The sequence below is a fragment of the Myotis nattereri genome, assembly GCF_964212035.1.
Source record: "Myotis nattereri genome assembly, chromosome: 4".
Lineage (NCBI taxonomy): Eukaryota > Metazoa > Chordata > Mammalia > Chiroptera > Vespertilionidae > Myotis > Myotis nattereri.
The window spans coordinates 108,187,628-108,204,060 of NC_138079.1; the positions used below are offsets into that span (position 1 = coordinate 108,187,628).

Consider the following 16,433-nt stretch of genomic DNA (forward strand, 5'->3'; position numbering starts at 1 on the left):
GAATAAGAATAAAAAGTGAAAGAATAATCATTGTTAAAATAATGAATAATAAAAAATAAAATAATAAAATAAAATGTAGAATAGGAAAAGAAAAGCAGAAAAAGAAAATTAAAATAAAAAGAGAAGAAAGGAAAAAAAATCCTTTGATCTGCTATTCGTGGAGTTTGCTGGATTTTGCTCCCATGTTGTTGAATCTGGCCTGTTGGTATGCCAGTCCTGAGTCTCCTGAGAGGTTGTGTGATGTAGGTCAATGCGAGTCACTCTCCCTGTCTGGCCCTGGGCTATCTGACTGAAGCCCTGCAGGGCAGAGCCCCAAGTAGTTCGGTGGGCGGGGCCTCCATAGCCCAGAGGGTCTCACACCTTGAATGTCCCTCTTCGGAGCTTCTCTCCCTTCCCCATGGAAATGGACTCTAGGTGGTGTCTTGGACCTGGCTTGGGTGGTTTCAACAGATTCGCGTTGTGCGTGGTGCCCATAGCTTGTAGGAGGGAGGATGGCACTTCCTCTTCTTCCCATGCCTCAGCTCTGCCCAGGTTACTGGCAACCCCTTGTTGCCACCCCAAGCTAGAAGGGATTAAAAGAACTTTTAAAGTCCGCTCCACTTTGCACTTCAATCTTTCAGCGTGGCTGGCCCCCACTGGGCGTGCCTCCACCAAGGTTCCAACCAGACCAAATACCTGAGGGCCCCGCATCACCAGACTCAGCCACAGGCGCAGATTTCCACCCCAGAGCCCCTTCCTCTGGCCTCAGGTCGCAGCAGGATGAGGCAGCACCAGCCTTGCACAGGTGGGGGTAAGGGTGCCTCCCCTGTGCTCAAGGTGGGCAGGACCCATCCTCTTTGCTGGGCCACACTGTCCAGCCCCTCCCCTGCTCTCCACCATACGTTCTTCCAGAGAATATAGGGTCCCTCAGATTCACTTCTGGGTGCACTGGTGAGACCCTCCACTGGCCTCGCGTTCTGCCAAGTGGCCCCTCCCGCAGACCGGGCTGAGCTTCCCAGGCTGGCGCTGTCACAAAGCAGCGGCCCTTTGACTGGGATGGTGTGGCCTCGGCCTCCCCGGCGGACTGAATCCCCACGATTCCCACCACCCAGTGCTGCACGGGCCCCCTCCCCTCTCTGTTGCCCTGGGTTGGGGACCCCTGCATGGGGCAGAGACCCACACTCCAGGGGCAGGGCTGCACGGCCACACCTTCCGCCCACAGAGGACATGTGTGCCCACTGAAGCACACGCTCTGGCCAGCGGAGCCGCTCCCCCCCCCCCCCCCCCCACACACACACACACTCGTACAGTCAGAAATCTCTCTTCCATTTCCACCCCGGTGCCCCCGCCTGCACACCCTCAGCCTCAGCTCGCACATCTCTCCCAGCACCTCCCAGGGCTCCCTCCCACACCGGCCACAGGACAGAGCCGGCCGCCGCTGGACGGTGCTCGGTGAGCAGAGACCACGTCTGCATGTCCATGGTTAACGCCACACCAGCACACGGCGTGGCACAGAGTGCGCATTAATGAGGGACCAGCCCGCCAGTGATCTGCCTTCTTCCCCGACCCGCACCCTCACCTGCAGTGATTCCCCACTGAGGAGCAACAAACTCCCCCAACGCAGTGGTAAAACCACCACCATTCCATCCCGTTCACTCACGATTCTGCGGGTGGGCCGGCTGTCTGTCTGCGCTGGCCTGGCTGGCCGTGGTCAGCTGGGGGGGTGGCTGTTACAGACACGGGGTTTCAGGAGGTGTAGAGGGTCCGTTTTGTATCTGAGCAGCTGCCTTGCAAGGCTCAGCCTCTGGTGCTGGCAGTCTCATTGTCTGTGAAGACCTTAGCCTCACCCACCATTAAAGCATTTAAGGGCTGTGAGCTCCTAACATTTTGAGGTAAATCTGGCCTCCACGTCTTCACCAAAGGTTCAGACCTCCCCACTGTGGAACCTTCTGTAAATGCCCAGCTTCCAGGAACGTTTGGGTGTGAACTCTGCAGGCCTCCCGTTGCTTCTAGACTTTCTAAACTCTACTCTTGTACTCAACTCAGACAAGCTCTCCAGAGTTACAGTCACCCCCTTACCTGCGGGGATGCTCTCCGAGACCCTGTGGATGCCTGAACTGCATAGTACCAAACCCTGCATGTGCTGATTTTTCCTATACACACATACCTATGATAAATCTTAATGTATAAGTTAGGCACAGTAAGAGATTAACAATAATAAAATGGAACAATTACAACACGCAGTAACGAAAGTCAGGAGCATGTGGCATTACTAATAAGGGTGGCAGGCACCTGCCAGACCTGGGCGGCCCCTCCAACACCCCAGCTGCCTGAGGACTAAGGGCGGGGAGTGTCTATCACATGGCGTCTCGGGACAAAGAAAGGGTTCCCATCCCACAGGCCAGGATGGTGAGGTTTCATCACACTACTCAGAACATCACGCCATTTAAAACTTATGAATCATTTCTGGGATTTCCCATTTAATCGTTTTGGACCACGGTTGACCATGGGTAACCATGAAAAGCAAAACCATGGGCTGTTACAGAGCCACCAGCGCCAGCCTGCGCCTCCTCCTGGAACTGAAGACCTGAAAGGTGGCTGAAAGGCGACGCCCCTCACTGGGTGATGGGGTCAGGCCCGCCTCGCAGCGCAAGTCCCCGTGTGCCGTGTGGGGCAGAGCAGTGCCATCTGCAGTCCTCGCTCCAGGGACGCGACTGACTCAGATGGCGGACGCAGCCGGACGCAGCGCTATCTTCTTCCTGGGAGAGCGGGGGCTGCACTCTGCGCGCAGGCTCAGCTTCGTCGGGGGACAGAACTCGTGTCTGGGTTGTGGGACAAGCACTCTGTGGCCCGTTTCCCGTGGCTGCTGGGACAAATGGCACTCACCTGGTGGCTTCAGACAAGCTCTGCCGGTCCGAAGTCTGAAATCAGTTTCCCTGGGCTCCAGTCGGGGTGCTGGCAAAGCTGGCTATTTCTGGGGGTGCTGAGGGACGCCTTGTGCCCTATAGTCCTCGCTTTTGCCCCAAAGTGTTGCTGCAGGCCCTGCGTGGGCACCACGCCCCCTCTGACTCTGACTTCCCGCCACCCGCTCTATGGACCCCAGGGTTATGTTGGGTCCACCCCCAACTCCTGGTAACCTGTCTCCTCCACATTCTTAGTCATACCTACAAATAAGGTAACAGAGGGATGGGATCAGGAGGACATTATAGGGGCCCTCGCTCAGCCTCCATGATAACAAGGGGGGAGAGGAGGTCCACAGGCTAGTCTGGTGGGGCAGAGGCAGGAGCCAAGGGGAGCCTGGGACCCGGTGGCCCACGGGCAAGATACAAGGTGCCATGTCGGCTTCTGCAAGCAAGCGCACATGGAGTAAACGCTGAGGACGGAGGGCATGAGCTGTGTCTGACCCAGGCAGTCGGCCAGGCCCAGGTCAGACGCAGGACGCCGGGGTTCAGCTCACGCGGGGACACAGCCCACCAGGGGAGCGAAGGACCAGCACACAGGCATTGGCAGCTGCGGTTTATTTAACAGGCAGGCCGACCGGAGCAGGAAGTGCAGCGGCAGCCCTAGGAAGCGATGTCTGGAGGGTGGGATGCACGGAGACGAGGCCTGGCCAGCACTCTGGGCCCCGCATGTCAGCTCCGGGAAGGTCGGCGGCTGCGGCTTCTGCGCTGACCAGGTTAGCAAGTGATCTCCGTCAGGCCTGAGGGAAACAGAGATGCAAAGGCTCCTGCAGAAGAGAGAACTCGGAGGTGGGAGTGACCTGGCCCCGCCCCGGGACGCCCCGCACAGGCCACTGGCACTGCAGCTCCGTCCTGCTCCCTCAGACGGGCTGGCACAGGGACACGCGCCCACACGGGGCCGTGCTCGTGGGCAGTTTAAAGGGCTAGGAAAGCCCCATAACCGTGCAAGCATGTCAAACTTCGGCCGGCGGGCCGCATGCCTCATTAGCAAATGCAGACACGGCTCTTCACCCCCCCCCCCCCACACACACACACACACATGCACCGGCATCATGGCAGCCAGGCGAGGTGGGGACAAAGGAAGCCCTGTCATAACAACGTTCACCACAGTCATGCTAAAATCTAAAGTCCACTGGAAGTGCCACACACAACTGGCATTTCCAAAGTTGGGAAAGTTAAGTAAATTCGGACATAGCCCCGTGACAGGATTTCCTGAAGCCATTACAGTTACACTCACTGAGTTTGTAATAGCAAGGGGAATGCTCGTGTTATAATACTGAGTTGAGCCGAAACCGGTTTGGCTCAGTGGATAGAGTGTCGGCCTGCGGACTGAAAGGTCCCAGGTTCGATTCCGGTCAAGGGCATGTACCTGGGTTGCAGGCACATCCCCAGTGGGAGATGCGCAGGAGGCAGCTGATCGATGTTTCTCTCTCATCGATGTTTCTAACTTTCTATCTCTCTCCCTTCCTCTCTGTGAAAAATCAATAAAAAATATATTTAAAAAAAAATACTGAGTTGAAAAGATCAGCAATCAAAGCTACACAGCCTGCAAATTCAACTCTGCCAGCAGCACAAGAGCTGAAAAAGCAGAGGAGAAAAGTCACTCAAGGTGCTCAGTGGCGGGCACCCACGTGGTTATTTCCTTCATCATACTTATCAGCTTTCAAAGGCTCTACTAAAAATTACACTGCATTTAAAATTGGGAGGGGAATACCAATATAAAAACCCCACTAAGGGATCCTATATAATAAAAGGCTGATATGCAAATGGACCAAACAGCGGAACGACAGGTCACTATGACATGCACTGACCACAGGGGGCAGACGCTTAATGCAGGAGCTGCCCCCTGGTGGTCCGTGCACTCCCACAGGGGGAGCACCACTCAGCCAGAAGCCAGGCTCACGACTGGCGAGTGCAGCGGCGGTGGCGGGAGGCTCTCCTGCCTCTGAGGCAGTGCTAAGGACCCCTCAAGGGATGTCTGACTGCTGGCCTAGGCCCGCTCCCCCTGAGCCGGCAGTCGGACATCCCCTGAGGGGTCCCCGACTGCAAGAGGGCGCAGGCTGGGCTGAAGGGACCCCCCACCCCTCAAGTGCACAAATGTCATGGACCAGGCCTCTAGTTTTAAATAAAAAAACAAATAGAAAAAGGCATTGTGGGCTGAGCTGCACAGCTGAGTAAATTTATAAAGCAGTGGGGAGACAGGCCCAGGGCAATGATTAACCGCCTCATGCCAGCCTGCAGTTTCTCACGGGGTCAGAGCCGGCCTTGGTCATGTTCTCCCACTGCATCAGCTGCCTGGCTAGGGACTGCCCCTCCCTGGGACACATCTGTAGGAAGCCTGCGGGGCAGTTACCACGTTCAAGGCCTGAGCTGGGATCTAAAGCACTCTCCACAGGCTGCAGATGCCCCGAGGAAGCAGGGCCACGTGGGAAGCTGTGAGGAGAAACTGGACCAGGGCCCCGGTGCCAGGAGCACCAGGGGAGCCCCGCTCGGCCGACAGGGCAGTGTTGCCCGCAGTGGATGAGAGACACCGGTCCGTGTTTACCACCCAGGAGACCTGGCTATAAGCTGATGAAAAGACAGACCCTGGTCACTTTAAGATCACTATTGCTTTAAACGCAAGGTCTTCCGCCTCCCTGCGGCGATCCTGCGCACACCTGCACGGGGTGGCTGGCTGGTTTGGTGCGGGCTCTCCGTGACACCCCCCCGCTTCTGTGTGTGGGACACGGGACATCATGGCCAATCCCGAGACGGTCACGGGCATAGGCACGGGCGCTAGTGCCCTCTGCACCCAAAGCTCGGATGTCGTACGTTCCTTGCAGATTTAAAGGTCCCACTTTGGGGCAAGGACAGTGACGGTACCTAGCTCGCTGCCCCCGCGGGTGGCCCAGCACAGGCAGTAGTGGCACATGAGCTGCTCCAGGAGCTCCAGCTCGTCCAGGAACTCAAGGGCCTCGATCCTGCAGAGTCAACGCAGAACAGACGGTGAGCACAGTTAACAGCGAGGACCAGGCGCTCAGGACACAGGCCGCGTGAGAGCCTACAAGGAGCAGCTACGGAGCGCTTCCACGGTAACTTATTTTTATTAAAAAGAAGGAAAAGCACCATAAGCAAAATCAAAAGACAACCTAGAAAAAATATTTGCAACGTAAATAACCAAGGTAGATTCCTTGCTGCATAAAGAGCTGTTGTACTTCAATACGAAAAACTTCAAAAGTTCATTTAAAAGACAGATGGGGTGGGGGAAGGATGAAAAGGTGAAGGGGATAGAGGCACACACTTCCACTTAAATGGGTTACAGCCCTGGCTGGTGGCTCAGATGGTTGGAGCCTAGTCCCGTACGCCAAAAGGTGGTGGGTTCGAGTCTAGTCAGGGCACATACCCAGGTTGCAGGTTCAACTCCCGGTGGGCACAGGAGGCATATGATTAACGTTGCTCTCTCACATTCATGTTTCTCTCTCACTTCGATGTTTCTCCCTCTTCTTCTCTTTCCTTTGACTTCTCTCCATCCTCCCCTCCTTTCCTCTAAATATCAATAAAAGTTTGTCCTGGCCGTGTTGCTCTGTGGTTAGAGTGTCAGCCAGCACACCCAAGGGTCACAGGTTCAATTCCCAGCCAAGGGCATGTACTTGGATTACAGGTTTGATCCCTGGCCCCGGTCAGGGCACATGCAGGAGGCACCAATCAATGTGTCTCTTTCACATCGAAGTTTATCTCTCTCTCTCCCCATCCCTCTCTCCCTTCCACTCTCTCTAAAAAGCAATGGGAAAAAATATCCTTGGGTGAGGATTAACAAAAATAAAAATAAGAATAAAATAAAATCAATAAAAGTTTAAAATAAGTTACAGAATGCAATGCACAGCATAGCGAAAATAGTCATGTATATACATGTTGAATCGCTATGTTGTCATCTGAAATTTATATGCTATATGTCAACTATACAGTGGGGCCTTGACTTACGAGTTTAATTTGTTCCGTGACGGAGCTCGTAACTCAAATTACTCGTATGTCAAATCAAAAAGTGAGCGAGTGAGACACGTGATGCTGGGCTGATGTTGTGGCGTTCACTGTGGCGTTCGCTGCGCCAACTAGCGGTGGGGCATCTGATGCTGGCTCGTAACCCGAATTTTAGCTCGCAACTCAAAGCAAAAAATCGGCCAAGAGACGGCTCGGATCTCGAAAAACTCGTTAGTTGGGACACTCGTAAGTCAAGGTCCCACTGTACTTTAATTTTTAAAAGACAAGTCCACTAGAAAAGAAAAACAAGAGGTTTTCAATTTCACTTTTGAAAAAGAAATGTAGATTTAAATACTTGACACCTTCCTACCCTCAGACTGAGGATCACAAGGCCAGCATGCCGTGGAGAGGGCTGGGGAGGTGCCGTCCTGCCGGGACAGCGGCACCCGTCAGCTCGCAGCGGGATGCCCTGCCCTGCACCTGCTCCGGGCCGCGTCCCAGAGTGCTCACCGAAGCTTCCGGCCGCCACGCCGGGACAGCAAAGACCCTGACCTAGACGCTGGCGGGTCCAGCATGCACGGACGCCTGCAGCCTGCAGGACAGCCTCTGGGACGCAGCACGGCCTTTAGACCGCAGGCGGCTCAGGCGGCAAGGTGCGTGGTTTACTGCCTCTACACAGAGAGGCGCTGTGCTCATACGTGCACAGAGCAGGCCATCCTGGAAACCACAGAAAACACTGTGGTTTTCTGTAGTGGCGAGCAGTGAGTAGGGTGAGGGCTTTTGTTTTTGTTCATTTCTTTTTCTTAATCATGTTTGTATGATTTTTTTCAAAACAGCATTTTAAATGTAAACTTTTTGAAGGTATGCACACATTGAAACATGCACAAATATATGAAATGGGTTTTTTAATATTTTCGGCCATATGCACACGGGGGGGGGGGGGCGGTGGAATTCAGGCATTTCCAAAAAGTATGAAAAAAATAAAACATGACCCATATTCCTACTATTCACAATAGCCAACAGCAGCACTGGGCATTGGCTTTTGCCCAAGCTATGTGTGGGGGTGGGGGAGGGAGGTGTGATGTGCACATTTGTGCACGTTTCACGTTTCTGTTCGTGTGTGTGTGTGTGTGTGTGTGTGTGTGTGTGTTCCTGCCTCGGGATTCAGGCTAAGGGTCACATCTGAAGTGAGAACGTTTATCCATAAAGGACTTCGGTTGCTTCCTGACTGATGTTCCCAACGAATCAGAAGACATTCAAGGCAGGCGTCCTAATACCAAGTTCCAGAAGAAACCAGCACCCTACCAAGGCAGTGACCTCCAAGCTCGGCTGCGAACGCCACACGCAGGCTCATCTCTGCCCGGTTCGGGCCAGTTATTCCTCTTGTGCTTAGAAAGGGCGTAGCACACACTGCGCAGGCAGCACCGGCTCGGTGAACGGGCCTGCCTCGGGCTTTCCATGCGCAGTATCCTCCAAAACCCTTGGCGAATGTGGACACCAACTACATGGCGTTCAGAGTGGGGAGGACCGTGCCCAGGGCAGACACACCAGAGCTGTCCCCCCTCACCCCCCTCTGTTGGGACGCGTGTCTGCAAAGGCCTTGGTGACATGAGACGGGCTGCCCCGGAGCCGCTGCCCAGTGGCCCAGGCGGTGAGGCTCCTCCCCGGGCTCCCAGGAGAGCCGCGAGCCCCGTGGCGTCACAGGTGCCAGAGCAGGACTCTTCACAACAGTCCCGCTGACATGAAGCCAGTGGAGACCAGCCCGTGGGGACGGAAAACTAGAACCAGGAGGCACTGGCCGGATCCCGTGGAGACAGCACTTCAAGGATCTGATGTGCAGACTGGGAAACAGGTCGTGCTTCCCACAGTTAAGAAGGGCTGTGGAGAGGCAAGACCAAGTATTTTCTCAGTATCTTGCAAGAGACCAACAACTCTACCTGTGGGTCCCCAAAGGCAGGAGGAAGCACAGAGCAGAAGCACAGAACGACAGAAACCGAACACGCTGGCGCCCACCCTGGCCAGAGGTGAGCGTGGCCGCGTGTCCCGCAGTGGTGTTTTTTAATTATGTTTTTATTGTGTTGGGTTTTTTTTTTTTTTAGAGAGAGAAGGGAGAGGAAAAGAGAGAGAGAAACAAAACACAGGACACCACCATCCACCCACACGTCCACACACCACAGGAGCGATACACCCCCTGGCCACAGGGACCGCACTGCTGTGACAGGTAAAGATAAATATAACCTATTGTTAGGTTTGTTAGAAAGCAAGGTGGTTTATAGACACATGTGTAATGTGAATCTACCGATTAAAAAACACTAATCTGCCAGTAAGCACTTCTCTTTATAGGTGCAGAGAAGGGGGGCGCCCGCTTGTGAGCAGCCCTCAGAGGGCGTGGGTGAGAGAAAGGGGGCGCCCGCTTGTGAATGGCTCTCAGGGGGCGTGGGTGAGAGAAAGGGGGCGCCTGCTTGTGAATGGCTCTCAGGGGGCGTGGGTGAGAGAAGGGGGGCGCCTGCTTGTGAATGGCTCTCAGGGGGCGTGGGTGAGAGAAGGGGGGCGCCTGCTTGTGAATGGCTCTCAGAGGGCGTGGGTGCGAGAAGGGGGGCGACTGCTTGTGAATGGCTCTCAGGGGGCGTGGGTGAGAGAAAGGGGGCGCCTGCTTGTGAATGGCTCTCAGGGGGCGTGGGTGAGAGAAGGGGGGCGCCTGCTTGTGAATGGCTCTCAGAGGGCGTGGGTGCGAGAAGGGGGGCGCCTGCTTGTGAATGGCTCTCAGGGGGCGTGGGTGAGAGAAGGGGGGCGCCTGCTTGTGAATGGCTCTCAGGGGGCGTGGGTGCGAGAAAGGGGGCGCCCGCTTGTGAATGGCTCTCAGGGGGCGTGGGTGAGAGAAAGGGGGCGCCCGCTTGTGAATGGCTCTCAGGGGGCGTGGGTGCGAGAAAGGGGGCGCCCGCTTGTGAATGGCTCTCAGGGGGCGTGGGTGCGAGAAAGGGGGCGCCCGCTTGTGAATGGCTCTCAGGGGGCGTGGGTGCGAGAAAGGGGGCGCCCGCTTGTGAATGGCTCTCAGGGGGCGTGGGTGCGAGAAAGGGGGCGCCCGCTTGTGAATGGCTCTCTGGAGGCGTGGGTGAGAGAAAGGGGGCGCCCGCTTGTGAATGGGTCTCTGGAGGCGTGGGTGAGAGAAAGGGGGCGCCCGCTTGTGAATGGCTCTCAGGGGGCGTGGGTGAGAGAAAGGGGGCGCCCGCTTGTGAATGGCTCTCAGGGGGCGTGGGTGAGAGAAAGGGGGCGCCCGCTTGTGAATGGCTCTCTGGAGGCCTGGGTGCAGAAAGCACGACTTTAAACCTCAGCTGCTTTACACGCTTGGAAACTTTTTTAGGACCAGCGTGTATTTGTTACAATGAGAGGAAAAGCCCATTTAAAAACCTGTGAGAGCCCTTTCCTCCCACTCCAACCACGAGGATCACGCAGTGTCCACCTGGAGGCAGCCCTGGGAGCTCTGCAGGTGTCACCGCTTCGGGTGGATGAAGGTCACCTGTTTGGGCGCAAACCCTATCTCGGCTAAGAGCTGCTGCGTTCCGGTCGGGAGGAGTGTTTAGTGTGAATCAGGAGGGCAACGTGATTCACGAGGAGTCTACGTGAGAGGACAGGACGGGGTGCCGTACCTGCTGACTTCGGCCCGAGGTAGCCTGCTGTACAATTCCATCATGTTCACGGCCGACGCCGTTTCCCACCCGTTCGACAGGAACCGCTCCCTCTGAGCCGTGCGAGGAGAACGGAGAGAATGAAGAGCCACAAGGAATTGTCATGAATGCGGGCGTCTCTAAGCACTGAGAATTCCTTACATGCCTCCTCCTTCAAAAGCCCATCCCGGCCCCTACCGTCTTCCTTCTTTTTATTTCCCAATGTTCTACACTGAACATGCAGTACCTATTTAAATGAAGGCAGAGTGGGAGGAATCTCTTCAGCAAAAAATAAATAAATAAAAAAAGATTCAAATGCACCGACTCTGAACATTTTAAAAAATAACTGCGGAAAACTGAACATGAACTGGATGTTAGATGCTACAAAGGAGTTACTGCCAATTTCTAAGCTGTAATCATGGCATCATCATTCCTATTGGTCTACTGGAGATTTATACTGAGTATTTAGGCGGGAAATGATATACTATCTGGGATTTGCCTTAAAACAGTCCAATACCACCACCATTAAAAGTTTGGAGGGAATGAGCAGTATTTACAGAATATTAATTATTGAAGCTGGCTGATGGGACATGGCTGTTGGTTTTACTATTCCCTCTACTTTTCCGTTGTTTGAAAAATGCATAATAAAAAGGTAAATAATAGGGTGTAGGAAATATGCACTTGATACCAACATGGGAAGCAGGGTTGGACTGCACTAGCGTGAGAACCGGTGGCCGCACGAGCCTGTGCGGCAGGCGGGCGCTCCTCCTGCGAGGCCGGCCAAGGGTGTGAGAGGACGCCCCGCCTCTGCTCTGACCTGGGACTCTAAGGACTTGCAGGGCTCCACCCCCGCCAGGTCACACTGTCGTCTCCGCAGGTTTTCGATCATGATCTGCCCAAACCGGTCATCCATGTTCACCTGGGGAGGGAAGAGCAGCCAGGCATCGCCATTAGGGTGTTCTCTCACACACGCAAATACAACAGCACCCTACTTCTCACAGTGAGGACTGAGGTCTGGGGTCCCCAGTGCAGGCCACGCAGTCTGCGCAGCGCTGATGGGGGCATGAACCCGCGGCCCTGGAGGCAGCTGTACCCTCCCTCCCCCACCCCGCTCCCCGTGAGAACCCGCCCGGGCCCAGCTCCTCCTGCAGGTGCACCTGCCCATGTGCACGGAGGTGCAAGGGCGTCCTCTGCAGCGCTGCAGACCGGGGAGCCGAAGAGCTAAGCGCATCACGGGCGCAGTAAATTCTGCATGTTCTACACGCTGGAATATCACAGAGCCGGGGAAGCAGGAAAGACACACACACCCACTCCGGAATGATCTCTAAGCTCTAAGAACTCCTGAAAAAAAAGGTCCAGGGCAGCGGTTCTCAACCTGTGGGCCACGACCCCTTTAGCAGCTGAACGACCCTTTCACAGGGGTCGCCTAAGACCATCCTGCATATCAGATATTTACATGACGATTCATAACAGTAGCAACATTACAGTTATGAAGTAGCAACAAAAATAATTTTATGGTTGGGTCACACCATGAGGAACTGTATTTAAAGGGCCAGAAGGTTGAGAACCACTGGTCCAGGGGAATGTCTACTGTATTCTCCCATCTGCCTTTAAGAAAAAAAAAATCTCTACATTTGCATGTGCATAGAAATATTCTGGAATCTGGCAAAGTGGCTTCCCAGGTGAGAGGGCTGAGGTTGGGGGTAGGAGAGACTTACAGTCCTTGTCTGCCCTTCTGTACTATTTGATATATTTCTATTCTGGATGTAGTGTTACTTTTGGATAAAAAAAAAAAACTTGTGTGAAACACTCTAATTAAGGCCTAGCTGGTTTGGCTCAGTGGATAGAGCGTAGGCCTGCAGACCAAAGGACATGTACCTGGATTGCAGGCTCCTCCCTGGCTCGGGCCCTAATCGGGGGCACATGTGGGAGGCAACCAATCGATGTGTTTCTCTCACATTGATATTTCTCTGTCTTTCCCTCCCTCTTCCACTCTCTAAAAATCAATGGAAAAATATTCTCAGGTGAGGATTAAAAAAAACCACACACAACAGTCTACTGTACTACAGGCACTTAAAAAGTTAAAAAGTTAATTTTTTTAAAAAGTTAAAAAAATAATTAAAGCCCTAACCGGTTTGGCTTAGTGGATAGAGTGTCGGCCTGCGACCCAAGGGTCCCGGGTTCGATTCCAGTCAAGGGCATGTACCTTGGTTGTGGGCACATCCCCAGTGGGGAGTATACAGGAGGCAGCTGATCGATGTTTCTCTCTCATCGATGTTTCTGGCTCTCTATCGCTCTCTCTTCCTCTCTGTAAAAAATCAATAAAATATATATTTTTAAAAAAATAATAATAATAATTAAATTCTGTATGTGCACAAACGCCACAGCACACCATCTATTACGGCATATATACACTGTGATGTTGTCATATACAAAGTGGCAAAGATTCACCGTAACAGGTCAGGTGGCCAGGGTTTTCTCCTGTGCTGCATGTGTATGGCTTACGTGGCACTAGGCATCAGATGGCACACTATTCATCGGGAGGGAGGGCGTCTGTCACACACACTCCCTCGCTGCGCTGCCCGAGTGTGAGTCCCGGCCCGACACCTGACCGCCGGGAGACTCTGACCGAGCTGCCTACCCGCTGTGCTTCAGTCCCCTCACCTGTAAAACCACGAGGACAGGCCCTACCCTGTGGGTTGCTGTGATTAAGTAGGTTAACACGTGTGAAACTCACAGCATAGCATTCGCTATTATTATCATTATTGTAGTTGCCATCGCCCACGTGGTTTTATCATTTTAAACTAGTTAGGAACTAATGTAAGGCATGTGCGCATTAATACACGTGAGGATGCAGGTGATTTGTATTTGTGATAAAATTACTGAGTTAAGTTGTGGTGGGATCTGAACCGGTTTGGGGACAGTGTGGACAACGTATTGGGCACTGGCCCATTCCCAGGCCTGCTCCAAAGTGACAGGGTCTCTGGCCTAAAATCGCTGAACCCCCCCGTCGTCCGCCCCTCGGTGCTGTTGGATAGAGGAGCACACCAGTGAAGCCAGGTGAACGAAGCAGCAGACAGCCGAGATGTGGGGAGCACAGGGAGAGCGGATTCATTTTCCCCAGGAGTGGCATCCTGCACGCAGCAGGCTCCCGGAATTATTCACAGCAGAAGAGAGACCGAGGAGGCCAGCTGCACTGCGCCCACTCGCCAGGACTGAAGACGGAGTCTGAGGACCGCCCCCAGTCACAGAGGGAGGAGGAAATCAACCCACCAGGACCCACCTACACAGGAGCCGGGACTGGGTGGGCGGACGAGGAGCCCAGGTCTAGCCCTGGTCTGCCCATAGTCACGCGACCGTGGGCAAGGCCTGCACTGCTCTCATCTGCCATAAACATAAAATAAAATATGATAGAAAACAAAGTCAATACAACTAATAAAACTACAATAAACAGTGACATCAGCACGTGTGCATCTCACGGACGCCCACAAACCCGAGGTGGCATCTTCTCTCTTCATGAACAGAGCAGGGCTCAGAGCGGGCCACTACCCGCCAGCACTGCCTTCACAGCCAGGGGCTGCTGTCAACAACACGATGAAGTCGGACGTTATCATCCTCGTTTTCAGATGAGGACACGGGCACAGAGAGGTGACGTACCGCGGCCTGTCACACAGCTACGCAGCCTACCTCCAGAGCACGGATTCCCAACCCCGCGCAGTTCTGCCTCAGGTCTCACAGCCGATAAGACCCAGGGCCAGCTTTGGGCCCCAGCTGGACAATCCCAAAGCTCTGGAACAACCCAGTCAGCAAACCCGCAGCCAGAGGGCCAGACTCGGTGAATTTAGAAATTAGGAAATGTTACGTTAAAATCCTGCATTTCTGCCCGGCTGGCGTGGCTCACTGGTTGAGGGTCAATCTATGATCCAGGAGGTCACAGTGTAATTCCTGGTCTGGGCACATACCCAGGTTGTGGGCTCGATCCCCAGTAGGGGGTGTGCAGGAAGCAGCCGATCAATGATTCTCTCTCATCATTGATGTTTCTATCTCTTTCTCTCTCCCTTCCTCTCTGAAATTAATACAAACACATTTTTAAAAAACCCTGTGCCACCAATTCCAGCATGTCATAATTTCAAGAGTTTCATCAAAAGGTTGATGAGACTTGGGGACTCAACAGGGTTGAGTCACACATGTAGTCACCTGTTGGGAATGGCTAAAGGCATTTCCCCAAACCTGAATAGGAAACTGATTGTGGCTGCCAGACAGTTAAAGGGCATCTTAATCTACATGTTATTGCCTCCTACTGGCCAAACACCTGAACAGCGGTAGGCTAATTCCCCCATTCTGACAATGGACTCTGTACCAAATCCTGACCCTTTGAGGTGTATATCTCTGCCTCGCCTCAGGACAAGTTGTGTTAATAAAAAGCCTGGGGTCCTGGGGACGAGGAGAACCTAAGGCCTTAGACTTAAGATCTTAGAACTTAGCTCCTTTAGCTAAGCTCCTCTGACCCCCAATGCCTTTCAAAATTATATTTCGTTTCCGGACTCTGTTAGTCTCTGGATTCCTATGTCATCTACGCACAGCCCCTTCTCCAGATTCCTGAGCCCTTCTTGATGCTGGGACAAGAACCCCAGCAACCCTGCTTTCTAACTTCTGAAAAGCAACTGGAGGCTCACAGGCCTCACAGGCTGGCACTGCGGAGGCCGCTCTCGTGAGCGGGAGCAGGATGGCTGGGCCCCTTAGTCCCCACCCTCCACAGCACTCATCTGCCAACCTCCTCCCCTTGCACCCCGTGCCCACCTCTGAGGGCAATGAGTTTGCCACCCCTACAGGGCAGGCAACCAAAACTCCCTCCATCCAGGGCTCCAACTCGATAGGATAGTAAATACAGCGATCAAATAGGAACTCAAGAACCTTCCATAAGGGCCAATACAGCAGTTTCAAAAACTCGGGCTAAAAGTTTACAGGAGGTCAAGGGCTCCGGAGCAGCAGGCCTGCGAGCACTGACTAATAAAGGAGACGCTAGCTCAGTGATGGCGAACCTTTTGAGCTCGGCGTGTCAGCATTTTGAAAAACCCTAACTTAACTCTGGTGCTGTGTTACATATAGAAATTTTTTGATATTTGCAACCATAGTAAAACAAAGATTTATATTTTTGATATTTATTTTATATATTTAAATGCCATTTAATAAAGAAAAATCAACCAAAAAAAATGAGTTTGCGTGTCACCGCTGACACGCGTGTCATAGGTTCGCCATCACTGCGTTAGCTGGAGGCAGAAGGAAAAGAAAGAGCAGAAGCAGGTCCGGTGCTCCGAGGCAGAGCCACCCTGGCTCCGGGGCAGGACGCGCATTTCTTGTGCTTCCTCTTACCTGTTCGTAGTTGATGAACATGGCGGTCTCAAAACTGTTGGCTGCCCACTTGATTAGGTTTGCAGACTGCTCCGGAGTCATGTAGACCAGCACACACTCGGTCACCAGGAGTGTCGGCAACCTTGGGAGAAAAGAGCGGGCACGTGTTCACCGGCTGGCACTCTGGCTGGGCATGTGCCGCAGTTCTGGCAGGGCAGTAACAGCCAGGGCCCAGCAGCACTCTGCAAGCACATGGCCCCTCTGCACAGCCCAGGTGGCACCGCCGCGTCCGAGACATACTGCACACAGGAGAGCCGCGAGCGTGGTGTGTCTGGCTTGTGAGAATGAGTTGAATGGCTGCGGACTCTCCCCGCCCCGGCCCCCGCCAGCAATACCAAACTGCAGGTTCCGCCATGAAGAGGAGGAGGGCATTTCCTCCCCCGGAGTCTGGGTCAGTCTGCAGCATGCTTCGGCCAATGAACAGGGAGCCAACAAGAAGCCTGACAAGCCCTTGCACACG

General features: G+C 53.8%; 1 protein-coding gene across 2 annotated transcripts in view; it reads right to left on the reverse strand.

Annotated features, from left to right (window-relative positions):
- Positions 1-2,427: 2,427 nt before the first annotated feature.
- LCMT1 (leucine carboxyl methyltransferase 1) overlaps positions 2,428-16,433 on the reverse strand; it is a 42,459-nt gene continuing 28,453 nt past the window's right edge. Inside the window, exons 7-11 of one of the 2 annotated variants that reach the window (XM_081089646.1) lie at positions 15,935-16,055; positions 11,379-11,480; positions 10,544-10,635; positions 5,802-5,899; positions 2,428-3,679 (exon numbers count right to left, since the gene is read on the reverse strand). In XM_081089646.1, coding sequence (XP_080945772.1) covers positions 3,657-3,679; positions 5,802-5,899; positions 10,544-10,635; positions 11,379-11,480; positions 15,935-16,055 — 436 coding nt within the window. In that variant the 3' untranslated portion in view covers positions 2,428-3,656. Of the gene's footprint in view, positions 3,707-5,801; positions 5,900-10,543; positions 10,636-11,378; positions 11,481-15,934; positions 16,056-16,433 lie in introns of both variants that reach the window. The other variant, XM_081089645.1, reaches the window with a different exon arrangement.